The 27151-nt window shown below is 42.6% G+C and overlaps 1 protein-coding gene across 1 annotated transcript in view; it reads right to left on the bottom strand.

Moving 5' to 3' along the window:
- Positions 1 to 16709, bottom strand: part of GRB2 (growth factor receptor bound protein 2) — a 46916-nt gene extending 30207 nt beyond the window's left edge. Inside the window, exons 1-2 of the mRNA XM_083429961.1 lie at positions 16506 to 16709; positions 10642 to 10886 (exon numbers count right to left, since the gene is read on the bottom strand). Coding sequence (XP_083286087.1) covers positions 10642 to 10854 — 213 coding nt within the window. The 5' untranslated portion in view covers positions 10855 to 10886; positions 16506 to 16709. The remainder of the gene's footprint in view (positions 1 to 10641; positions 10887 to 16505) is intronic.
- Positions 16710 to 27151: the final 10442 nt, after the last annotated feature.

The following is a 27151-nucleotide window of genomic DNA, read 5'->3' as shown; positions in this document are numbered from 1 at the left end:
GCAAATGAATAAACTTAGCTGCAGGCCAGAAATGCAGTTTCAGTTCTTAGGCCCCTGTGCAATTTCACGAAGCTTTGCTCATGAAGCATATTGCTCCTGTTTAAATAATTTATTCGATCACACAAAAATGTTCTCTGAGCTAAACTGCTCATGTTTCTAGGTATGTGGAGAAACTGCAAATGACTGACTTTATCCTTATGTTTACAGCTGCCACTGCTCACTCTCTTTTTAGATAATGCTAGCTGCAGAGCAGCCAAGGAAATGAAAGCGCAAAGACCCCTACAGAACAGAGATGTAGGTTAAAGTATGTGCACCAAGTTACTTTGATCTCTGAAGCAACACAGCAAGCATGCAAAGCACCCAGTCTCTGGAAGTTCCCATTCTAAAAAAGGAATGTGATGAAGAAAAAGAAAAACTAAAGTGAGACTACGCAACAATTAGGTTCACAGAAGGGGGAACTTCTACTCGCTTGTAACATTAAATTCAGAGGAATACAAAGTCTTTCTTGGTGAACTTCAGCAGTAACTTGCATTTACCAATACAAAGTTATGGCTTGCAAGACCACCACAGGAGCTTCGACATACAAATGCTTTGCCTACATCATCAAAACACCACACACAATAATTTTGCACTTGGATAAAATGGTCTCTGTATGAAGAAGGAATACGGAACTTCTGGGATGGGGGCCAAATGTGGCCCTCCAGGCCCCTTTACCTGGCCACAGCTCTCCACAGGCCACATATCTTTTTAAGCCACACATCCCACACCAATATTGCTTTGCACCCTCCTCAAGTCTGGCTGAAACATGTCCTTGGAATTGTGACAATGCTTCTTGCTTGCCTAGATGGAGGATCAAGAGTAATGTGCAAATGAGAAGATACCAGCTTAATGCGCAAAAAGTAAAATTCACATTAACTGTTCTGCCCACTTTTGCCTCTGGCCCTGCTCAGCAATGACATGGGGCTGCTGGAAACTTGCCCAGAAGGGGATGCAGTCAAGTTTCCCCACACCAGGTATGAATGTTTTCCAGGCTCAACCCAGATGAGCGCAGCCTTGTGCTGATTTTACTTTGGCCTGCCTGATCCTGTCTGTCAGGAGTCTGGCAAACACATTCTGGAAAGGGTGGTTGAATGTAGAGAAGGAATGGGAGGAGACTGGGAAGCTGGAGAAGGATGATCATGAGAAGGGTCCCAGTGGTCTGGGGGAGCAGTAGCTGGGCACCCACAGTCTCTTTCATCCTGCTGAGGAGCCCAGTGGGTTGGGAGATGGGAGATGCAGATCCTAGAGAGGCATCTGAGAGAAGGTCTAATTTACCTGTTATTCGGTTTACCTTATTGTTTAAATACTCCCCAACCACTTGGCAGTCAAACTCCCATTTATCATAATCCATCATTCAAATGATAACTTAACATGGGGATATGTAACTGGCAGATCAGGAAACTTAATCAGGCACCTGTTTGTAGTCTCCATTCCGAAGGACTCAGCTACTTTCCCACACAGAGGAGGAGACAGAGCTCTTCAAGCTTTCCCCACCCCAAGTGTGAGCAGCAATGAAGCACTGGTTGAATCCACCCTGCTTTCTTCCCTAGATGAAGGGAATTTACAAAGGGGAGTCTACAAACATGGGATTCTGCTGTCAAGTCTAAAGTAGGACTTAAGAGAGCACTTTGCCACTTAATTCTACTGATTGTATAACCTAGTGTTCTGACACAAGTTTGGAGGGGAGGGTGAGAAATGCAGGTTAACGTGCCCTTTGTATCTTCTCTGTTCCTACTGGTGCCTGTCAGTGGACAGAGTGAATTTGTGGCACTTTAAGCCAAAGAATTTCATATCAATTGCCATTTGAACTATGCATACACATTGCTGTGCATCCTGAATTGTGAAAGCTAACCTTTGATCATAGCCAAGAATGCACTTCATATTACTCCTACCTAACATTCCAGTCTTTAAGGTATAGATTAGGTGCTAGCTTGTCCAGCTGAAGCCAAATATAATCTGTTTTGTTTTCAGTTATAGACCTTAATGACTAATATAGTTGTTGACTAGTAAAAAAACAAAGAAACTATTTTCCAAGAGGGCTATGAACAGAAACCGTCTCCTGTAAGAGTGCTTTATACCTGAATCTCAAAAAACATTAAATCCAAGTCTTGCTCTCCACTTAGGAAGTCTTTTTCAGATTTTTTGCCTCGTTCAAATGTTCTTTTCAGGGGTTTAGCTGAATTGTGGACTGAATATTATTTATCTTTGCTTTTTTTGGTATTCATTAAATTTTAAGAAGGTATCTTTTACTGATGCAGGAGTCCTATTCCAAGGAAGATACTTAAAATGCTTTCTCTAACTGTCATGGAGATATTTAAGGAAAAACCAATACACAAGTATGCGTGTCCGGCTAAAAAAAAATCCAACTCAAATTTCATTCTTACATCTATAGTACATTTTTGAGATGAAGACCATCATAAAACATTTTGCTATTCTGGTACCGAAGACTGATAAATCCTAAAAACACTGAGCAGGATTCACCCAACATCACTCATCAATGGAAGGATGTAAGTCTGCAACATGGAAAACACATTTGTTTTGCCTTAATGAATGTAATCTGTTAGAATGGGTGTAATTGGCTGCTAATCTAAACATGAATCTGCAGCAACTAATGGAGGTCATATTGTGGAAGGGGTGGGAGAAGTATGATATATGGGAAGCCCTACTGCCCTTTGCTCACCACATCCATCTCACATCACACAAATATGTAACCCTAAAAGAAACTTCAGAAATGCTTTTAAGCAGGAACTGAAAATGCAGCATCAGCACCAGCTCTTTGGAAACAAGACAGTTCTATTTGACATCTAATCTAAAGGGAAGGAGAACAAACTTAGTGGAAAAACTGTCACGTGAACACCATTTGACAGTAAAGTTTAAAAGATTAGCTGACATTAGTACAGAAGAGTAAGAATCCTTAAGGACTCAATTAAATCAACCAAGGCCAATATGGCACAATTGTATCTAGTTTCACTTTAGCCCACAAGGAATTGACTCATATTCACTAAAATATGGTGCAAAGGAATGGAGTCCCTATCAGTTAATTGAACAGTGTCACTTGCAAGAAGTCTCCAACATCACATTAAATACCTTTTGACATTCATTGTCCGGCTTTCATCAGCTGTCATGGTAGATGATCATAAACCTTCAACTCCTCCACATCAGCAATCTTCTAATTACTCGCCATAATTTTATCACTATTGTTATTTTGTAGGGTAGTGAAAATGTGCTGCGCTATTTAGATGACTGTTCATATTACGAGTGTTCTCTCATATTACTGCATGATGGCACACAGTATTTAAAAGAGGGGAGATGGGGATAGACTCGTGCCCTTATCAGTCGATGGAATCAGCATGTTCATTCTCTCTTCCTACACCATATGCCACACCAAAAGTATCAGCACACTTTCCACTTGGAAAGTTGCCAGCTGGCACAGAGACCAAAAGGACAAAAATCTGCCAGAAATATATTACAGTTTCTCAGGAATAGCATCTTGTAACCTTATAGAGAACACAGATATAGAGCAAACCCAATTACAGCAGGCAGGAACCCCAGGGTAAGCAGAGAACCCTAAATGAATAATGAAAAATACCCCTCATTCAAATTATAAAATAGCTGTAACAGCACTGATAAAGGTGCAATACACAGGCACTTGAATTTCGGCTCCTATAAGAGGAAGTACAACAAATATTCTTTATGAAATATAGCGACTTCCAAGATCTACACAGGAAATGAGCTGGAAGCTATGAAAGGAATATATTTACCTGTATCTAGTGCAGAGTGGGGAAATCTCTGTTTCTGCAGGCCAAATTAATTAATTAAATAATTTTGTATGCGGCCATTCGTCAAATGATCTCAGGGTGGTTCACAACATAAAAATGCAAGATATGAACACAAAATACGTAACAACAAGAACACAAAAAGCCTCCGCAAACCACTAACCCCCCCCAAAAAATTTGACAGGTAGATGGGATCACTTTCCAAGTCTTCCTGTGCTACCCCTTTAAACTCCCAATTTCCGAAGTTTAAAAGAATAGCTCGCAGAGGCTTGAGAAGAACAGCACTGGGAGGGAATAGCTTCCATTGAATGGAAACCACTTCCCCCTCTTTGAGCAAAGTGTGCTCCAACTGCCCATTAGCTGAGAGAACTCCTTGCGACAGCAAAGGAAGCCCACTTTAAGCTCCTGGTTGTCCCTTTGAAGCCCTGCCCTAAGCTGCCCCACACCTAATGTCATGTATGGCATCAGGTATTCAGGTGGGCATGGCTTCCTCAAAATGGTGTTGCAGGCCAGGTTTGGCCCGCAGGTCAGAGGTTCCCCACCCCTGGTCTAGTGGATGGTTACTGGTGTATCAGAGCACACTTGCAGCATAGATTTGCTCCTATTTTTCCAGGACTAGGCCAGGAGGCATTAGTGGCAGCAACAGTGAAGGGCAAATTCAATCGTACCTTTAGCAGGAATCTGTGTCCCGTCTTAGGATATCATGGTGTCATCTCAGATAGTAGTAGTGAATGTACTTTGCTTTAGGTGCCTTAAAGATGACTCAGAAGCTTCAAATGCTCTATAAAACTTTGACTCACTTCCTTATATTGCAGGGAGATGGGAGCATATTCAACCAATATTGTGGGAAGTGCGCTGATTACTAACCTGTTGGGCTCAATGCAAGGTGCTGGTTTAGAATTTGAGATTTTTGTGTGTCTCCCACAATCCACATCCCTTTCTCACCTCTTACATGTCTCATCATCAGTTAATATATTGCTTTCTAGACTGTCTTTGTGAGAGGTCAGAAAAACCTCTGCATAACACAAAGCTTTGTCAGTGGCTGCTGCAGTATTATAGGAAGGCTGGCAGAGCCAAGAGCATCGCTGATGGCTTTGAGAAGAGATTTCCCTTCAGTAAAGCATTTGGAAACTGATGTGTGGGGAATCTGTATTTGAAACGGCTGCAGATTGGATTTTTTTAAAAAAATAAGAGTGATTTTTTTTTGAGGTTTAGTTATTGTGAACTATTCTGAATATAGGAGAGACAGGAAATAAATGTTTTAAGTTATGAAGGAGGACATGTACAGCTTAATGCAGTTTGGTGAGAACACAGAGCATGCTGCCTAAACAAGTGATAAATAAGTATCACTGCCATCCGTTAAGCAAAGAAGAAAATTCTGATTTCCTTGCCAGACAACATGGGACAGTACCACAGACCTTCCCAACGAAACTGTACAAATCCTGCTACTTTCTAAGAGAGAAACAAAACATTCTAACACACACACACACAAACACACACACACAGAGTTACAAGCCAGTACTGAACTGGTTTACACAGTTTTGAGTCAAAGGTTAAATATCTTCATTCACTTTTGGAACACTGCCATAAGGTTACTAATGCACAAGCAGCTAATGGATGTAGTTCAAATGCTATTCAATCAAGTTCAGAATACAAGAGTATGTTGCAGTAATGGGAATATGACATCATAAGACAAGTTATCTCCTGAAAATCAGACTGGACTCATACAACATAGCACGGCTGTACCATAGACCTTCCTTCTCCTCAAAGAACATGAAAGAGCAATTTGTTTTTAGAAAAATAGAGACCCACCATTTCTGAATGTAGCAATTTAAGAATGCCATTGTTCTGTTTGATCAGACACCAATTATAAATTCACTGGTAATTATAATTATTTATCTAAGACAGTCAAGTACACAGAAGTAGCTTGTATTCACTAATATTTTTCCTGTGTGGCCAAATGAAGAATGAAATGTTTTTTTTAAAAAAAATACTGCAAACCTATAATTTGTATTTCAAAACACAGTAAACTGCTTCATCAATTTCATCAAAAAGCAGAGTATAACTCTTAAAATAAATAAAATAATGTATTCATTTATACTATTCTCTATTCAGGGTTCAAAATTAGCAGGGCGCCAGGCCCATTTTGCGCCAAAAGATTTTCCATTTGCAAGCACCTCAAAAAGGCTGGGTGCCATTTTTTGTGCCTGGCTGACACTCAAGGATTACAGAAATGTATGTGCTTTGAAGCCTTAAAGTATATGTTAAAAATAGACAATATGTTAAGGAGTTTTAGATTAAAGAGTAGAGTGTATTCGAAACTGAAATACAGTACTAATATATTTATCGTAAACACCAAATTAAACATGTATTAAAAATTTCGGCTTAAAATGTGATATTAACAATGTGTCACTTATGTGAATAGCATATTAGTTCATGCTTATCAAAATAATAAATAAAAAGTGTTGGCGAGCCCCCCACCCCATGGCTACTAAACATTCTGTGTTGGCACCCACAACCCAGGTCCCAGAAGCTATTTGGCTCCTAGCTTTTATATCCCAGTTTCTAATACTGTCTCTATTTATTCCTCTTTGCAATTTCCATCTTCAGACTTAACAAGTTACAAGGCATAAAGAGCAAAACTTGCAAAGGAGGAATATGTTAATGACCAGGTGTAGTATAACTCACACCACATACCCTCACAATCTAAAATCTCCTTCCTCCAGATGTACTCTCTAAGGAATTGTAAAACATCTTACTGTTCTCAGCAGACTGCAAGGGCATGCTTAAGAACAAGAGAATTGATTTTGGGGCGGTGGGAGTGTAATTATGATCACTACACAGATGACTACTTGTCAGGATCCAGAACTCTTGACTGAATTTTCAACCAACCTGAAACAGGAAAGTCTTTACTGAGGTATTATTTCACAGTTTTCACACGAATCAATAAGGCTAAATTGTTCTACTTCAACAGCCATTTCTTGTAAGAGGCAGTGAATGTAGGATGCAAACTCTTTGGCTGCACTACACAGGCTGATGTCCATTTTTTTTTAGCACAGCTACATAGCTTAGCAAATGTGCTGTAAAGCATTAGTAGCTTTCACTTACCGGTAAATATAGCATCAAAATGATTTTCATTATGCAGGAGTAAATACTGAAAAATTTCTCTTAGTACTGCTAATAGTCTCGGTTTTATTACACTTTCTGGGCCTGGTGTGTTAAAAACAGCAAATAAGCAATGCTTAAAATATTTCTCTCTCATGTGCCAGTGGGGTTTAGCTTAAAATGAGAGATTGCAGTCCTTGCTTGGTCATAAAGTCCTGGCTTTTAACCAAGTTGTTATATCTGAGCTAAACCTACTTAGGTTATTGTGAGGCCAAGCCATGGCTGAGTCAGGATTTTAACTTAGGTCATCTTAATCCAAGTCTACCACTACTCACTACAGCAGCTCTTGGATCCACATAATGCTTATTTTCACATTCCATGCAGCAGAGGTCAAATTGTGAGACTTCAATGCATTGTCTTCAGCTAAGCAACTTTACCATGGTACCCAATACAGAAGCAGAAATCACATTAACGTGAAACCTGAAAAGAATCTTACTCTTCAACACAATGCCTATTTTTCTAACGTTTTGTTCCATTTCCTCCAAAAACGTAATAATGTATATTAGTCATCATAGCCCACATTTCAAAGGAATACGATGAATCAGGTTACTAACATTTAGAATTTGTAAAGCTTTTAACTTAAAAATTAAAAAGGTAAAAGGTAAAGAACTCCTGACAGTTAAGTCCAGTTACAGATGACTCTGGGGTTGCGACGCTCATATGGCTTTACAGGCCAAGGGAGCCGGTATTTGTCCGCAGAGTTTTTCTGGGTCATTTGGCCAGCATGACTAAACCGCTTCTGTCGCAACGGAACACCGAAACCAGAGCAGCACACGGAAACGCTGTTTACCTTCCCGCCGGAGAGGTACCTATTTATCTGCTTGCACTTTGTGGCGTGTTTTTGAACTGCTAGGTTGGTAGGAGCTGGGACACAGCAACGGGAGCTCACCCCATCGCAGGGATTCGAACCGCCGACCTTCTGACCAACAAGCCCAAGAGGCTCAGTGGTTTAGACCACTGCGCCACCGGCGTCCCACTTAAAAATTTGTTTAAATTAAAGTTTTTGTATTTCATTGGTAAGAAAGGAAAGAAAATTATGAACATAATTCATGGCTGAAGTATTCAAAATACCAACATTTATTATTCACCCTGCCAAGAAGACAAAAAGCCTGTGAACAAGAGGTAAGTGAAGGCAAGTGACAAGCCAGCTTGACTTATTCTGTCTGCGTCCAACCTCATGTCTTGTCCTTCAAGCCCAACATCAAATGATTGTATTCCTAATATTTAGCCAATGTTAATTTATTTGGTAGAGCAATTTAATCAAAGCTGGGACAGTGGGCTTTTTACATTGTCCCCCAATGCCTTCCTCAGTCACCCTTGCATCTAAATATATTCTTACAGTGCATTCATTTTTATTTCTCAGCAGCTGCTGTGGAGGTCTGATAGACAGAAAGGCCGGGTGTAAATATTTCTAAATTATTTAAATAAATACTACTTTTGTCAGGTTCCTACAAAATTATGTACTGCTATTCTGTTATCTATAAGCCTTTACAGAAGGATTAGGGTCTTCCTGTGTTATTACATTTGCCTGCTGTATTTCAGAATCGGGGGGTGCCAGTCACCCCCCACCCCAGCTTGGTGTTGTCATTGCTACATGGCAGGTCTATCTAGAATAAAACACCTATCATCCATTTGATGCAGGTGCAGGGGCAGAGTTGATATGTACAACTGAGACCCGGATGGATGGGCTGGGTGGCCCTATGTTAATCCAGCTGTGTCATAAAATTCCATCTCACCAGGAAACCAATCCACATCATGTTTGGGTTGAAGAAAATGTTTCTGGTGCAGGACCAGGGAGGGAGGAAAAGAGAATGGGTGTGTTGCTATTGTACCATCCACCTCATTGCTCTACAACCTCCCTGACCAAGGTAATTTCAGATGTGGTGCTGGAGGACTCCTTCATGGTGGTGTTGGGGAGCTTCAATATTTATGCCGAGGCTGAATGGGCTAGCTCAGCACTTCATTACCTCCATGGCAAACATGGGGCTGTCTCAGAACATCAATGGTCCAACATATAACTGGGAACACCTTTCACCTGGTCTTTGCCCAAGAAAGGACTGGTAATACTCGATTGATAGAGGGGCTTGCTGTGAGTCTGTTGTCATGGACAGACCAATCCCTGGTGAGGTTTGGGCTGTATGTAGCTACTCTACCCTGAAAAGTGCAAGAGACCCATTGAGTTGGTCCACATTTGGAGACTGATGGAATCTGATTTCTGAATGCTTTGGGGGATTTTCAAGCTGGCATGGCTGATGCTCCTGTCAAGGCTCTTGGCTCACTGCGGGATGGTGAGATGTGTAGAGTAACTGACACAATCACTCCTGCTTGCCTTCACTATACACCCATTGATGCCCTCCTTCCCCACAGACCCCCTTGGGTGTTAAAATCAACAGAGGAGGCTCCATTGCTCCACAGTGCTCAGAAACTCAGGGGGATGGTGGCCCAGGAGACAGCATTTTCTGTGGCATTGCTGAAGTTGTGGAACATTTCCACAGAGGTGTGCCTGCATCTTCATTATACAGCTTTTAGCAAATGCTGAAGACATATCTCTTTACCCTAGCTTTTGACACTTGAAATGTGCATTTTTGGAACCATTTTATTTATGTGATTGTCCATCCTGGGACCTTAGGGTGAAGGGCAGTAACTAATAATAGTAATAACAACAACTGTGGACTACATGCCATACAAAGGTCAAACATACCATAATCTAAATCCACCTAGTTTTTCAACTGAAACGTCCCAGACGAAGCCAATATAATCCAATGTAACTCAATGCCAAGGTAACGAATTCATTACTTTTAAATAAAATGAATATAAGAACCGATTCTGAGAACCATTACTACTGATTTTTAAGAAGTCTAAGTCTTCTCAGACCCTGTAATTCCAAACCAAGAGTTCAGACCAAAAGGTGACATACAGGATAGCTCTACAGGATAGCTCAGTTACTCTGTTGTAGCAAAAGAATCCCGTGGTACCTTAAAACAGATTACTGTGGTATAAGATCTCATAGACTGCAGCCTGCTTTACCTTCAGCTGGCAAGTGTAGTATGCACATATGTGTGCACCCATCCAAACAAATAATGAAACTAGAGTACCGTGAACTGCATAAGGTAGAACATATCTATGCAGACTCAAGGTATACAAGGTAGAATCAGTGCAAGCTTTTTAAACAGTACTAACTCATGACAAAACAATCTTTTTAGATATTTGACACCCATCCAAATAAATAAATAATGAAACTAGAGTACCGTGAACTGCATAAGGTAGAATATATATATGCAGACACAAGGTAGAATCAGTGCAAGCTTTTTAAACAGTACTAACTCATGACAAAACAATATTTCTAGATATTTGGCACCAGCAAACCTAGAAGAGGGAAACAGGGGTTTAAATATGGAAAGGGAATAACTGAGGACTAGGCTGTAACATATACAATCATAAACCAAGTTACACTCCATTTACAACGTTAGAACAGCTGTGCCATCAAAAAAAATGCCTCTCTATGAGCAGAACAGAGCAGACAAATTTAGAAGGGTGTGGGAAGAGATAAAAGAGTGTTGCCCATTATGCGATAGAGCTTCGGGGGGGGGGGCGGGGCGGAGAGACTCATATCAGGGAAAGCCTCAAGAGGGCAATCTCTGCTCCTTTGTGCATCACTTACCTTAAGGATATCCCCCCGTTTGAAGCTGAGCTCATCGTCTGCGGTGGCTTTGAAATCGTATTTGGCGACGGCTTCCATGCTCGTGGACAGCAATGATGATGAAGGCGGATAGGAACGGAGTTCTCCCTGAAGCTTCTCCGGGGGCTCCCGGTCCAGCCTTCCCTCTCGTCCGCGCTGCCCTTCCTGCTCAACTTCTGGCTCCGTCTTTCGCATAGGCAGGGGGAGTCAGCGAGGGCCAATCCGCCCTAGGAAGGGAGGAAGAGACGGGAGCATTGAGGGAAGTAGCCCGGATCAATGACAGGGGCCGCGCCCTGAGCCTCCCTCTCCCTCCTCTTCTCAGCTCAACTCCGCTTTGCCGCTTCCTCTTTCTGCAGCCTCGCTCGCTCGGCACACCGAGGGCTGCCAGGAAGCACCGAGTGGCATTCGCTGCGGCCAATAGCAGAGCCCGGAAAAAGGACTCCCCGCCCCGCACTCCCAGCCGGCGAAGCAAATTAAATAATTAAAAAAGCGCAAGTGGGGGAGGGAGGGAGAGAGAAAAAAGACCGGCCCCCTCACGCCCCCTAGCCAAGCCAAGCCAGCCTTCCTCAGAGCCCTAGAGCGGCTCCTGCTGCTTGCTGCTGAGCGCTCGTCCTTTCCCTTGAAGGCGAGGCGTGCATCACACAAAGCCTGGCTTCTATACCTTACCGCAGGCAGCACGGCGCTCCTCCTTGCAAGGAGAAAGCGCTTATTACCGGAAAAAATCCGACAACCCCCCACCCCCAAGTCAAAGATCAGGAGGATTCCCCTATCGGATTACTGACGAGGAGAAACGTGTAAGTCACCCAGTAATGTGGGTTTCCCCTGTTCGGGAGGAACTCCAAAGTACTGGTCAACTACCCACTTGGTTTTGCAGTGAGGGTTAAAACACACACACACAGACACACACACACACACACACACACACACGAACGACACTCACACACACGACACTTCCTATGGTATTATTCATGGCTGGTTTTCCCCCGATTTCTTTTGGAATGTAGCGTTCCATGAATACTTAGGTTTTAAAATTCGGGTGGGGGGAGGGAACTTATTTCCGAGTAAACTTAGCTGAAACTTTTATTAACTAGTAAAATACGAGTCGAAAGGGTTCAGGAAAGTTTCATCTACAATGAGGGGAAGATACGGTAATCTGTCCCTATCTCGCTATCAGCTATATCGTGCCCCTGCTGGCTGTTGAAAGAGAAAATAGTTTTTGCTTCTGATTTCACAGCAGAGTCGCAAGTCATTCATCCTTATATACTAGGCTTTGGAGAAACAGAACTGCTGTGGAGGAAACACTCTTTAAACAGGCGCATATTCTATAAAAGTAATGACTGATTAAAGCCAGTGCAGTCCAATTCTTTCCATGTTTGCTCTGAACAAAGGCACACTACTTTCAGCTGAATATGAACGCCAGTTTCTTGATGTCAAGTGTCCTTAAATGAAAAAAAAAAAAACCCTAAGTGTGCTCCTGCTGAAGCACACCATGAAGAAGCCACACTACTTCTTCCAATAATTAAAGCAGTATTGTTTCCCCCCCAATAGTTACACATTCATATTTAGCAATGAATCCAACTGCATTAAAATTTGACTCTTGCCCAACTAAACTAAAACCAAACAAGGCAACCAAAATAAACAATAATCCCCTGAATCTTGACATTCCAATACAATACACATATAGACTCTCAAAATCATGTATTTCTTAAAACACATATTAAGTGCCATCTCACACATGCTGGGTTGGATCCCAGACTTAGTAATATTTAGTGTATACCCACTGAAATAAATTGAACTTGGTGATTGATTTAACTTGATGATTTCAATGGATGATTAAGTCTGGATCTAACCCACATCAAACTATAATCCCAGTCACATTTATTTGTAAGCAAGCCCCATGAATTTTCTTGAAAAAGCATACTTGGGATTATAACCCAAGCCTCATTTATTTCAATAAATCTTTACTGAATGCATGAATCACCAGCACTGTTTATAAACACACCAGATAGGAAAAGGATATGAAAAAGAACCACCTTGTTTTGCAAACCTCCAACACTGAATTGGAGTTTAAAACCTATACAATCCATGCAAGCACATTCTTATAGGAAAATCATTTGTAACTCTTCTATATTACCAGTTGTCTACAAATCCATTAACCAGATTGTAGGGGAAGGTGCCCTCAACCTCTGGTGAGCAGTAAATCAGACACCAGTCCACACAGATTCCTACTCTGGAGGACTAATTTCCAATGCAGTTTTCAAGCAAGAAACAGCAGAAATACCTTATAATGAACTGAAGAAACTCTCACTGCTTGTTACCTTCTCTGTATCCTCTATAAAATGAAAGAAGACTCCCACCACTTTCCCAGTCCCTCAGTGCAAGGCAGAGGATACTAGGGATGAGACCACTGGTAAATGCAAATAAATGCCCGGGCAGAAAGCCAAGCCAAAATTTGTGCCCCCCATAAATGAAAAACAACAACAACAAAGACCCTTGAAAGTCACCTGTCCACAAATCTTGTCTGGCCTTCGCAGCCATATATTATATGTGGTGGTCACTGATCTCCCTCTCCAACTTCTTATTGTACACTTATTCCCTCTGAATGTCTCCAAAACCTACTGTGAAATGAAATTCTGACTCCTTTCCTCCACCTCCACCCCACCAGTTAATCTATGCATGACAAATAACTTGGAAGGAGGGAAGGATCTTTCTTGCACAACATGGCAAGACCACTCTTGTGCTTTTGTGGTACACAGAGAACTTGGGGAAGAAAATGAGTTTTTCCCGGCACTTGAGCCAGGGAGATTGCCAGAAATATGTGGTTGCCACTGGCCATCAAGCAGCTTCATTCAGGGAAGTTGAATGCATTGGATAATTATGCACATAGCATAATGCTTGAAAAATATCTATACAAGACAATCAGAGCCCAAACTGAAAACTAAATTGTTGATGACTGTCCTACAAGCAGTAACACAACAGCAGCGCAAACTACTTAAGTCAAAATGCTTAAATTCAATGGGAGTGTCCTGCAAAACAGCAATCCAAATTAATCCTAGCTGTTTTATACTTACTATACATAGCAATAAGGAAAGAACAGCAGCATACTTAGACGAAGAGTTGACTTGCAAGAACTATGTTAGCCACTCACTTGGAACAAGTAATTTTTTATAAAGCTAACTTCCTATTCATAAGCCAGTATCCCTTCATATATAGATGGGTAGTAAATGTATTTATTTAGAGATGGAAGGGGCTAGATGGAATGTAGAGCTACAGTAGTACTGGGGCAAGCATAACCCCTTCTCCATCCCTAAAAAGGTAAAGGGACATGCCCACAGGGATCATAGAATAGCACAGCCCCCAAAGTTACTAGCCTGATATTTTTTTGTTCCCCTACTTTTAAATCATACAAGGGGATGGTGCAGAATGGACGTAGCACTTTCTATTTCTTTTCCCAGCCCCTCATATGGCAAATAAAAATTGTTTGCAGGGTAGAAATGTAGCAGGCAGAATGAAAGAGGAAGAAAATCCACCTCTGCTGTTGGCCTTGTTTCTATGCTTAAGTGTGCTGGAAGATGCTTTGCCTCTTCTGTGGTCAGCACAGAAGCATAGTGAACTAGCAGTGAAGTTGCCAGTCTGATTTATGTGCTGAATGAACAGGACAGGCATCCCTTCTCTACCAGCCTGCTGTGTTTCTGCACTAGATGTGCAGGAGGTGAAGTCCCATCCTGTTCATCTACCTTAAAACCAAGCTTTGAAGTCAAGTTTTTAAATTATGGAATTTGTTTTCTCTTTTAATTATGTAACTTGTTCTTAATGTCGGCCTTTACTGGTATTTTTAATTAATATTTTAGATTGTCTTTTGTAAACTGCTTAGAAGTATTTAGTTTGAGTAAGTGGTATATAAATTTTGTTAAATAAAAATAAATGAATAAGCAAGCTGGGCGGTTGCCACCATCACACTTCATTTCTGTACTGGAGACACAGGAGGCAAAACTTCTGCCTGTGTGTCCAAAACGTGGTGGCTGGGAAGACAAATTGTTCTGCTACCAACCCATTATGTTAGATGCACAGGAGGTTCACCTGCCCATTGCCAACTGCAGAAACCCAGCAGGCTGGCAGCAAAGGAAAAGGATGCTCCTTCCCTCCATCACCCAGCTTATTTGCTTCCATGTTACAAGTGTAAGAGGTAACTTCATCTCCTACACACCCAATATTGCAAAACAGTGGGTTGCTGGAGGAAGGATGAAGTGCTTCATGGCTTCACCGGCAGCTTGTTTGAAACGGAGGAGGAAAGACCTTCTGGTAGTCTGCTCAGTTGCCTGAATGAAATTCCTAAATGGTTACAGTGACCAGGCAAGTGGTTAAATATGGGGTTAGTAGGTAAAGGTAAAGGGACCCCTGACCATTAGGTCCAGTCGTGACCGACTCTGGGGTTGCGGCGCTCATCTCGCTTTATTGGCCAAGGGAGCCGGCGTACAGCTTCCGGGTCATGTAGCCAGCATGACTAAGCCGCTTCTGGCAAACCAGAGCAGCGCATGGAAACACCGTTTACCTTCCCGCCGGAGCGGTACCTATTTATCTACTTGCACTTTGACATGTTTTTGAACTGCTAGGTTGGCAGGAGCCGGGACCGAGCAACGGGAGCTCACCCTGTTGCGGGTATTCGAACTGCCGACCTTCTGGATCTGCAAGTCCTAGGCTCTGTGGTTTAACCCACAGCGCCACCCACGTCCTGGGGTTAGTAGAGCAGCCTCATATTAATAACATATGTTTGTCCCACACAGGCTTCAGACGCTAAAAGTGACAGCTGCCTTGATTTATCAAATAGTTGCCAGTTTTGTTTCACAGAAGAAGCTGGGTCTGTATTCATTTTCACCATTTGTATGCATGAAGCACTCTGAACAGTTGAAAAATTACTTATACTGCTTATACCATCTACCATATCCTAGAAATTGCTACAGGGAGAACTGGTCTCAAGAGGTGGTAAAGTCAATCAGCTTTTTCTAAGGAACCAGCCTGTCATCATTACTATTTGGGGAAGTTCTGTGAAATCTTCAGCAGCAAAAACTATGGTTCATTTCCTCCTTGTGCCAGTAATAGAATATATATATTTAGTCATAGTTTGTGAATAACTATCTGTTCTCTTTCACACTATCAGACATCTGCAAAACATATGCACGGGCAATAATGTCAAATTAGAATTTGCTAGTAATATCTGTGGATTTAAATGCGTGGCACCATTTTATTTCTTTTTGCCCAAAAGCTGTTTCCCAATATAACACAGCAATCCTTATGCACACCTGTTCGGGAGAACAGGTCGGGCTTCAGGAATCAGAATCCCATTTAAGTCAATGCTTACACTTATCACTCTAAAGATAAGCTTAAGCATTTGTTGCAACTTCCGTTTTTGTATAAGGTGCACGTTATTAACATTCATCCGCAGCAAAAAACCAACACAAGAAACAATGAATTCAGCAAAATGCCCCCTTTCGGATGCCCACTCCTCAGAATACAGTCATTGATGGGGGGGGGACTTTGCCCCCCTTGGCAAGTGAATCATTACTGGGCTAAGGGGGGAAAGGATTCATTCGCCCGCCTCCCTCAGCTCGAGATATTTTTCTTAGAATCTTAAGGGGCGCGCACCAAACTCTTCCCTCCACCCCCCCCCCCATGCAAGTGGTAGGCTGGCAAGAGCGCGCGCCAGGGCCCCCTTGACAGGCAGGGGCGGAACAAGAGGGGAAAGGGGCCGGCCGCCCGCCTTGTCAGCCTCAAGGCAGAGGCTCCAGTGTCTTGTTGGGACTCTTCCCCGTCTCTCCCTCCGCCCTCGCCCCGGAGCTCCGACTCACCGCAAGCCCGCCAGGGTTCCGCTCCGAGCGGCCCCCTCTTCTTCCCCCCTGCGAAGCCTTCTTCCTCCTCAGTAGGAGTGTCCGGGAGAGCTTCCGCTACTGCCCTCACGAGCCGCTCTCGCGAGGCTACTACTACTACTACGCGCGAGGGAACGAGAAGTAACCCCCGCCGAAAGAAAAAGCGCAAGCGCCAACCTCCGTAACAGGGCGAACCAGAGGCTCAGGAAGAGGCGGGGAGGAGCTAATGATTCGTCCAGGGCGCATGCGCGCGAAGGGGTATAGATGCCGGGCGCGCCCCGGCCGAGCCTCCAAAGTGTTAGTGCGCTCGTGCTGCTAAGGCTGCTCAGAAACTGAGTGTATTAGCATCACCTCGCAGGTTTAGCGGCCACATAGGGTTGCAGCATTACAGTTTTATTTGTCTGTTTGGCGCCTGTCCTGGGAGAAAACTGGATGAGCATTATTTATGAATCTGTCTTATAGGAAATATTATTATTGTTATTACTATTATTAGTCGTCATCTTGGCGACTTGCGGGAGGAGGGGAAGAATACACATTTTAAAAATCAAGTCAAACCACCCAATAATAATAATAATAATAATAATTTGTCATCTTGGCTTGCAGGGGGGAAAAGAGTGCACATTTTAAAAATTGAGTCAAACCACCGATGATGATGATGATGATTATAATTATACCCACCAGGTATAATATATCAACAAAAATAGACATCACAAATAGACACCATAGATAACCAACTCATCATGTTCCATTAAAAGCCAGGGAGAAGATGGAGGTATTAACTTGCCATTGGAAATAATGTTTAATGTTAGTGCATGGTGGGCCTTGCTGAGGAGGATATTCCATTTGGCAGCACACAGCAACTGAAAAGGTTATCTCCTTTGTTGCCACCCTCCAAACAATCACTTTAATCCATTTAGCTCAGCATTATCTCTACTAGATACTGACATGCATCAGTTCTCCAGGCTTCAGGCTGGAATCTTTCTCAGCCCTTCCTGGGGAGTGAACCTGGGACCTTCTGCAAGTGCAGTATATGCTCTTCTATTGAGGTGTAGCCCTTCCCTATTTTGGGGTCTTGTTTCCTTCCCACATGTCTCTTTCACTGTCCTTGCTTCAGCAATCTAAAGAAAGCCTAGGTATAACACTGAATATAAGGTTCTCTTGGAGTGATTCAGATCTAAATTGGATCTTGTCCACTTGCTAAATCATTGTTCAATTAGAAAAATATGTGTGTGTTCCTTCCAGAGTGAGGTTATAGGCAGAACAAGTTCTAAAGCTATAACAATGAGTGGAACTGGCCAGTGAAAATAGAAGTTTGCCTATCACATGCTCTTCTTTAATTGAAAAAAATAATCGTGATCATTATGGACTATGGAATACCAACACAATCTCAAAATGGCTAAGTCATTTCCCTTGAATCAGTCCTATTTCACTTTAATGTTTACTTCCACTTAATAGGTACAACAAATAAGTATTCTGCCATTTCCAGGGCAAGGCAATTCAACTTTACTCAGAATAGCATGATCAACATTACACACACACACACACACACACACAGAAAGAGAGAGAGAGAGAGAGAGAGAGAGAGAGGCTCCTGAGCAAATACTATACATTATGGTCAGAAATAAGCAGTCTTTTTGCCTGAAATGGCAATTCAAGATCGGGAAATATTCCATTCACAAGGGCCACATTGCCCTGTGTGTCACTGAACTCCTGGAAGATATGAACAGGTTGGTTATTTCCCACCTAAACTTGGAAGCATAATCGGGCGTAGTGTGAAAGGGAGCTGCCAAGGTGGCAGTGAGGGCTGGGCTGGCATGGCGGGCTCCGTTCACCCTCTACACCCCGCACCCCTGGTGTGCCACGTCCCCACACGCCTTGAGACCAGCAAACCACGCTATGCTGCTGAGCATAGCAAGTAGAAAGCAGTCACAGTCAAACTCTTCCTTTGATGTGCAGGATGGATGTCCAGCATAATTTATAGAAAGCACTACAATCTCAACAAGCTTTAATTGCCCCTTTGAAATCATATGCTGGTCTGTGACATGAGGGCAATGCTCCCCATTTATTTCTAAATAGAATCAAATGAGTTCTGCTATTCTCCTTTAGGTGTCACTGAAGTCAGTGAAAATGCCTTACAAAAGCCAAATAAATGGTAAATTAAGGATACAGCCCTAAACACACTATCTAGGTTGTAAGTCCCATTGAACACAATGGGACTTACTTCCAAGCAAACATTACTGGGTTGCACAGACTATTTTAAAAATTGTGAGCCTGACACTTACTCATAAGTAATTTACATTCATTTCCATTAAGATGACTCATAAGTTGCAGAAATACGAGTCAAGGAAAAACAATAGACTGTAAAGTACAATGGGGGGGAGGACTCACACCTTCTATATGACATGGTATACTTTTATTGACTTTGTTAAGACAATTGAATATTGTTTTCACCTTCCATTGACTCATAGAACCTTATGGAGAGACACTTTCAACTGATTGCCTTTCTCGGAACATCTAAAATTACAGCCATCAGCAGCTATTTTTATTTCTTTTATGTGCAACTACTAAGCTCTGTTTTCCTTCTATGGGTATGCTGTTACTTTAAATTAAAAAATCAATTTTTAAAAAGTAGAACTGCCAGCTATAGTATTGAACAACCCATGCACCAGCTCCTTGGATATAAACCCAAAGAAAGGATTAGGAGTCCTTTGGTACCCTAAAAGCTAACAAATGTATTATGCCACAAGCTTCTGCGGACTAGAATTTGCTTCATCAGACACATGCAGAGTTCAGGTATATATATTCACATGGTATGAGATTGGGGAATTAAAAACAGTGAGGTCAGAGGAAAATGATATGTAGAAAAGTACTGACAAGGATAATTAACCATGGTAATTCACAAAACAGCTACTGAAAACACAGACAGCCTTGCATCAGTCAGGCAATTAACACAAATAACATGCTAAGAATCCTTTGTCTCTCTTCAGTCCACAAATGATAGTGTTCAATTTCTTGCTGTATTTCAAGGATGCAGTGCTTACTCAGGTGAGGTAAGCAGAAGAGCCAGTGTGGTGTTGTGCTTAGACTAGGACCTGGGAGACCAGGGTTCAGCTCCCCAGTTGGCCATGAAGCTCACTGGGTGACCTTGAGCCAGTCACTGCCACTGCCTCTCAACCTAACCTACCTCACAGGGTTGTTGTGTGGGGTTTAAATGAGGTGGGGGAGAATTGTGTGTGCCGCCTTGAGGTCTTTGGAGAAAAAGCTGGGATACAGATGATGATAATAAGTTTCCTTTTGAAGGAGTTACCTTACAATATTTTTGTAATATTTGTTAATTTATATAGAAATAGGATGAGCATAGGAGAAAATACAGCTTGAACCCGCCAGGCAGCAGCCAAAAAGACCTCGCTTCCCACCTCACTTCCATAGTGAGAGGCAGCCCTAAAATGTTAGTCTACACAGAGTTCAAACTCAGCTTTCTGTGTCAGTCTTTGTTTTGTCTTAAACAGCATTTTTCATGTCTCTTTTCATATACAGACACCTAGATTACATCATCCTTGGGAAAGGGGGGGGGAGTCATTTTGCCCTATGTAGAAGATGTAATGGAAATTGCCTGACAATTAGTTCCCATGGAAACATATCACCTGTAATTTCTCTGATAGAAGAGGTACCTGGCAACTTTGCCACAATCAAAGAACATTTGCAGTAGTATCAGCCCCATTACCCTTTCCTGTTCAAACCCCCAGTCTCATAACTTCATCTTGTTATATACTGTAGTAAATATGTGGTACTAAATGTTTACGTATAGTAAATATTAGGATTTATTTATAACTTGTATGGTATAACTGAGATGTGTTATAAGACAGTCCCAATGTGTCTTAAAAGGGGAGTTATGCAAGGCGTTTTAGGTGTTTAATTAGTGTTTATGTGTAAAGACTGAGTGTCAGACTTTGAGAATGTAATCAAGATTCATGTGAATTGGAAAGTGTGTACCTGCTTCTTAGTACAGTGGTACCTCGGGATGTGAACGGGATCCATTCCGGAGCCCCATTCGCATCCTGAATAGAATGTTGTGATAGGAATTTTGAGGTCTTAGATATATGTTAAATGTTCATAAGTGTACCAACCAAGCACGTACATAGATCAACACAGGAAGACCGACCTGAAACCATTTTGATTCCCAAACTGAGCAAATGTTTTCTCTGCAAGGTCAAAGGAAAATGGAAAAGCCTCCCCATTGTCTTTTCCTTCACAAATCCTGTCTTAAGGGCACATTTAAGATATGAATAGGGTGTGAGCCTGTGAACTGGCCCAGGAACTAAGTATTTATCATTACAAAATATTGGTCAGGCTTCCCAGACAATCCAATCAAGTAAGCAGGGTATCCAATCAAGTAACCTGCCAGACAGGAGATAAACAACAACAGGAGAAAAACGACATTCAAATTTCTGTTGTAGACCGCCTTTTCTGTGATGTAGGTATGATGTATCGGGGATGTGTGTGTCTTGAGCTACACCCCTTCTGTGATGTATGTATGATGTTTTTGGGGTGGTCTTGATCTACAGGGTGGCAATTTCAAAAGTCTATATAAGGCCTTGCGCGCCATTGTTCTGGGTTCCTCCTCCCTCCTTTGTGTGGTGAGTGAGGACCCTGTTGCAACAGATCAATAAAGATCAGGCTTACTAGCTGCTTTGCTTCTCAATATTCTCTGCTTGACCTCTGATATTTTCTCCTACCAATAGGAAACCTACATAAGGACTCTATATGGGCTCTTGGATACCTCATAAGGGAAAAGGGCAGATTTTGTTTATAATAATGTAAGACGCGACGGTGCGTCTGCGGGTGCCATGTTTGCCGCTTCCGTGCATGCTTGTGACATCATTTTGAGCGTCTGCGCATGTGCGAGCGGCGAAACCCGGAAGTAACGCGCTCCGTTACTTCCAGGTTGCCGTGGCAGTGCAACCCGAAAGCACTCAACCTGAAGCACGTTCAACCTGAGGTGTGACTGTATCAGCAATTAGCATGCGAAGAGTAAATTTACCTATGTAAATGTCCTAGGTATGTACCAATCTTTAATGCTGCTCAGTCAACAAGTGTTGATCAACTCAGGGGAACTCCTTTGTTAGGTGACACCTGAGGGGATTAAGTATTAGTACTCTAAAGCACCCACTTTGTGTAGGGTTCACTCCTTTGGCTTTTCCTTTCCTAAATACTGTATATCCCACAAGGCGGAGGAAGTGTAGCACCCCATACACCCCAAAATAAATGACTCATGGAATCAACAGACTGAGACTGGGGAGGAGGCATCTGACAGACAGAGCCATGCCTCTGAACCAGTTGTAAGAAGGCAGACAGGCAAGGGACTAGCTATGGGGTAAGTGAGGTTGGTGGGGCAGTGCCCCCTTAGCCCTCATTGGCCAGCCTTCACTGCAAGCAGTTGCTAAAATATCAAAGGCAGGGCAGCCCAAATGTGCTCCTCAGAATAAAGCAGCTTGTGTCTTGAAAACACAATGCAGAATAAACTGATATTGCTGTGCTGACTTTCCTTGTAGAAGGGTGGGTTTAGGCCCCTAAACAGGGGTGGGGGCAGTATTTCCCCAGACTGCAATTGAAGCCTGGGAGAACTGAGGAATGCAATGAAGGCGAATTCCCTGCATTACAGCACATGTTCCTATGGTCACGAAGAGAAGAAAGAATGATTGCTATAAAAAGGTGGTGGTGGGAGACTGCACTGCCAGCGTTATTCTATTGGCTACAGAGTGCACAATTGCAGCTAGCTATTTCTGACTTGAAAGATAACTAATTTAGCAATCCTATATGCCAATTACATAGGAGATGGAGGGGGGGAGGGAGGGAGAGAAAGACAAGCTCTTGCTATACTGGCACAACAGCTGCCAAATCTTCCGGACAGGAGGGGCAGAACGCAACTCAGAAACACACACATTGATGCAATCATGGCAGTGCGTCCTTCAGCTTCCATGGAAATGCTGCTGATGCCCACCAATCAGGGGCTGCCACTGAGATCACACCCACATCCCACCAACGCAAACAGAGAGAGCCATTTAACCCACACCGACATGGAGGGGTAACCAGGACACCTCCCTATGCATTGCCACACACAGCACCATTCGCACAATGCCCCCATTTCCATGACACAGGGAGCAGCAAACCCGTGGCTGCAAGTCCCCAGGCCAGAGTTCAAATCCTCTTAATTTCAAAAGTGGGGTTTCTGAAAACAACTCAGAAAGGAAAGGAATAAACCACACAGCATAGCTCTGACGTAACTCCTTGGTCAGGAGATCTGCAGAAGTAACACACATTGAGATAAGGGTTGAAGACCCACAGAGGATGGTGGTTGGGGATTTTCTTCCACCAAGCAGGAAGAGGAAACAGTGTAACCAGTGGCGTAGCGTGGGGGGTGCAGGGGGGCTGGCCGCACCGGGCGCAACATCTGGGGGTTAGGGTTAGGGGGCGCAAATCCACGGGTTAGGGGGCGCAAATTACTTGCCTTGCCCCAGGTGCTGACAACCCACGCTACGCCACTGAGTGTAACCCAGCACTGAGAGTGTCAGCTTCCAGTGGCTCATTGCATAGAACATGGGGTTGGGATGTGATGGGGAGTTCAAGCCCTAACAGGGGAAATATGTCTCTACAGTGGTACCTCAGGTTACATACGCTTCAGGTTACATATGCTTCAGGTTACAGACTCCGCTAACCCAGAAATAGTGCTTCAGGTTAAGAACAGTTTCAGGTTAAGAACAGACCTCTGGAACAAATTAAGTATTTAACCTGAGGTACCACTGTACTTGCCTTTTACAGGCCGGGGGGGGGGGGGGTTAGTCATGTTAGAGGCAAAAGAGGGAGCTCCTAAGTCTCAGGCCTACACTGCCAACACCACATAACAGATCTTTATTTACAAAGACACAGCAGCGTACAGGAGATGACGATCTGCAACGTGCAATCTCCATTCGTCTCTTTCTCATCTGGCCACTCAAGTTGGGAGTAGATTTTGAAAGGAAAAGAGGAATGGCTGGAGTTGCCAGTCAGTCACCTCAAGAGGGCTCCTGTGCCTTGTCCAACTGACAGCATCCTAACAGGTGCAGTGTTCTTTATGGGTCCGTCTAGCTTCACAGCAGGGACATTGTCACCTGTTTCACTACATGACTGTCTGCTTTGAAGCTTGCAGTGGTGCAGGAGCCTGCCTGGAACAAATGGACTGGCAACCTCATAGAGGAACAGGGATCACCCTGACCCCTGCTGCTGGTCATGGGTGCCCCGCTCCCTATGGCCTCCATGGAACTGAATGTGGGAGAGTGGTACAGTGGCCTTTGGAGAGCACTGGAGATGCAGGCTGAATGCACACTATACCTTGAAAGCACATTCAAAGCACATTCTTTCCCCTCAGTGTAATCTAGGACTGGACTGGAGCCTTTTTCTCTTGGAAAGGCTAAATAGATTTGCCTGGCTTAACACTCAGAGGTTAAGGGACTATTATACTAGAGGCAAATAAAGAAAGTCCCTTGAGAAGAGGGGGGCAATGAATCCATATTCCTTTGTAGCAGGTGCTATGGTGCATTTGCTTAAGTCATCTGGATTTCTATTCACAAACTATTTGTCCTGTGGACAACTAATGGCATCATGTTACATATACTTTGCATGCACCTGTTTTTACGCCTCTATAATGCAGACTGTCTTCACATGTAATGCTATATATAATATGGAATTTATAGGATAATTTATTGGAGGTGATTCCATATATTATTTATTTATTTATTTATTTATTTATTTATTTCAACAAACTATTATAAAGTCAATAAATAAAATAATAATTATTATAATAATAATATTGACTTTATAGTATAGATGCTGCTGCTGGGTGTTGGCTGGCTAGAAGTGACCCATGACTGAGTCTTCTTGGTAGTGGTTCTCCACTTATTGAATGCCCTCCCTGTTGAAATATACATTTATTAAGAAACCAGAAGCATTTTTACTAGGTATTGCAGGGAATGAGATAAACAAGAAAGAGAAGAAGTTATTTTTATACGCAGTGACAGCAGCAAGAATATTGATGGCCCAGAAATGGAAACGAGAGGAGCTGCCTATGATAGAAGAATGGAGAACCAAAATGATGGACTATGCGGAATTGGACAGAATGACAGGAAGGATCCGGAATCGACGAGATCAAAGATTTACAGAAGATTGGGAGAAGTTTATTCAATATTTGCAAAAACTAAGTGATAACCAGATTACGTTTGTAAGCTTTAAGGAAGCTCTGTGATGTGAAAATCTATAATAAGTATAAATAATGAATTGAAGCTAATAGTATAAATAACAATAGGTAGGAATGTGTTAAAAGTTACAAAATGAAGGAAGTTCAGACAAATTGAGGGAAGTCAAAAAATGGAATTAAGAGGTAACTAAGAAGTTTGAATGTACAATTTTGGTTGTTTTTGTTGTATTTGTAAACCAATAAAAATATAAATTATTGAATGCCCTCCCTGGTGAGGTGCATCTATCTCTAAGTTTAGAGTTTATTTCTCTCTAAGTTTATCTCTTTCTAAGTTTAGAAAGACTTCTCTTTCACACAGGGATTTGATGGCTGAAATATAATGTTTCTGACAATCATGAACTTATTTTAGCTGTGAGAATATGAGATCATTTTTTAAAATGTATTTTTTTAAAATGCTGTTTGCGAGACTCAGTTCCATTGCACTTGGTGGGGTACATTTCTGAACAAATATGCACAGGATGGGACTGTAAATGCTGCAGGGCGCTGCATGAACTTAAGTCTATACAGTAGCACTTTAACATTCTATGACGCAAAGAAGATTGAAAACTTGCTTTTAATATTATTTGCAATAGTACAGAAATAAAGAAATAGCTTTTGCTTTGGGAAGGAGATGGGAGAAACAGCACAATGGCAAATTGGAGCCTGCTCTGGTAGGATGAAAATGTTATGACCATGTTTTATGAGAATTATAGAATCATATGTAGAGTTGGAAGGAACCCTGAGGGTCATCTAGAGCAACCCCCTGCAATGCAGGAATCTCAACTAAGGCATCTGTGACAGATGGTCATCCAGCCTCCACAAAAAAATCCTCTAAGGAAAAATAGTCCACCACCACTTGAGGGAGTCTGTTCAACTGTTCTTACTGTCAGAAAGTTTTTGCTGTTTAGTTGGAATCTCCTTTCTTGTACAGTGGTACCTCGGGTTACATACGCTTCAGGTTACAGACGCCGCTAACCCAGAAATAGTGCTTCAGGTTAAGAACTTTGCTTTAGGATGAGAACAGAAATCAGGCTCTGACAGCGCAGCAGCAGCGGCAGCAGGAGGCCCCATTAGCTAAAGTGGTGCTTCAGGTTAAGAACAGTTTCAGGTTAAGTACGGACCTCCAGAACGAATTAAGTACTTAACCTGAGATACCACTGTAACTTGAATCCATTGGTATGGGTCCTACCTCCAGAGCAGAAGAAAGCAAGCTTGCTCCATCTTGCATGTGACAACCCTTTAGATATTTGAAGGTGGCTATCGTATCTCCTCTCACTTTCCTCTTTCCCAGACTAAACATACCCAACTCCCTCAACAGATCCTCATAAGGCTTGCTTTTCAGACCCTTGATCTTCTTGGTTGCCCTCCTCTGCCTGAATTCTAGCTTGTCAATATCCTTTTTAAATTGTGTAGTCCAGTGGCGTGGCGTGGGTTGTCAGCACCCGGGCAAGGCAAGTAATCTGCGCCCCCTAACCCGTGGATTTTAGTAGGGGCAGAGGGCTGCGAGTGTGAGCACGCCCCCCCCCCAGATGTTGCGCCCGGTGCGGCCTGCCCCCCTGCCCCCCCATGCTACGCCACTGGTGTAGTCCACAACTGGACACAGTATTCCAGGTGTGGTCTGACCATTTCCAATGTCCATTTATTCTTTTATGTAGAGACTAGCCAGTTTGTTATATGCAGACCGCAGAAGGTAATTTATGGCAGGTATTGGTGTATATTAGACAGAATCTGTACCTGCTGATGTCCAGATTAATATGTGGAAATTTCACAAAATCACCATCGCTATTGAGCAGGCAAATAACTTAGTCTACAATTTATTATTATTATACTACCCTATACCCGCAGGTCTATATGATTAATTGCCAAACATTAAATTTAATTATGAAGGACTAGTAACTTGATACTTTTTACCCAGTATATATTTTCCAGTTTATGAACATAAAATTTCAGCGATATAAGTATAGATGCCAATGTCGAATACAAATAATAATCATAGAATCTCTAAGTAGCTGAAAGAAAATCCATGCTCTAAAAATACATCTTCTATAAACAGGGATTTTTTTCCCTCCGCAGCGGTCCCAGAACGAGAGAAATAGCCTGCCGGGTCTTCCGGCTCACCATGTGAGATCCACCCCTCAAGGAAACCCCTCGTTTCGATGGTCAGCAAACAGCTCCTGTTTCAGTCCCTAAAACTAGCCGCCGTTCGCTGTGCACAGATGGTTTGGAGAGAAGGGCGGAAGTACAGCGTCACCCTTCACCCCACCCTAACCTACCACAGCTAAAGCCCTGAAATGTGAGGCGAACGTAGCCAATCCAGTGCAAGCTTATTTAACTGCACCTGAAGCCACACGTATGATAC

This window comes from Podarcis tiliguerta (assembly GCF_965153285.1).
Source record: "Podarcis tiliguerta genome assembly, chromosome: 2".
Classification (NCBI taxonomy): Eukaryota; Metazoa; Chordata; class Lepidosauria; order Squamata; family Lacertidae; genus Podarcis; species Podarcis tiliguerta.
Note: the sequence above shows the minus strand (reverse complement) of the source record. Positions and strands in the feature narration are given on the sequence as shown.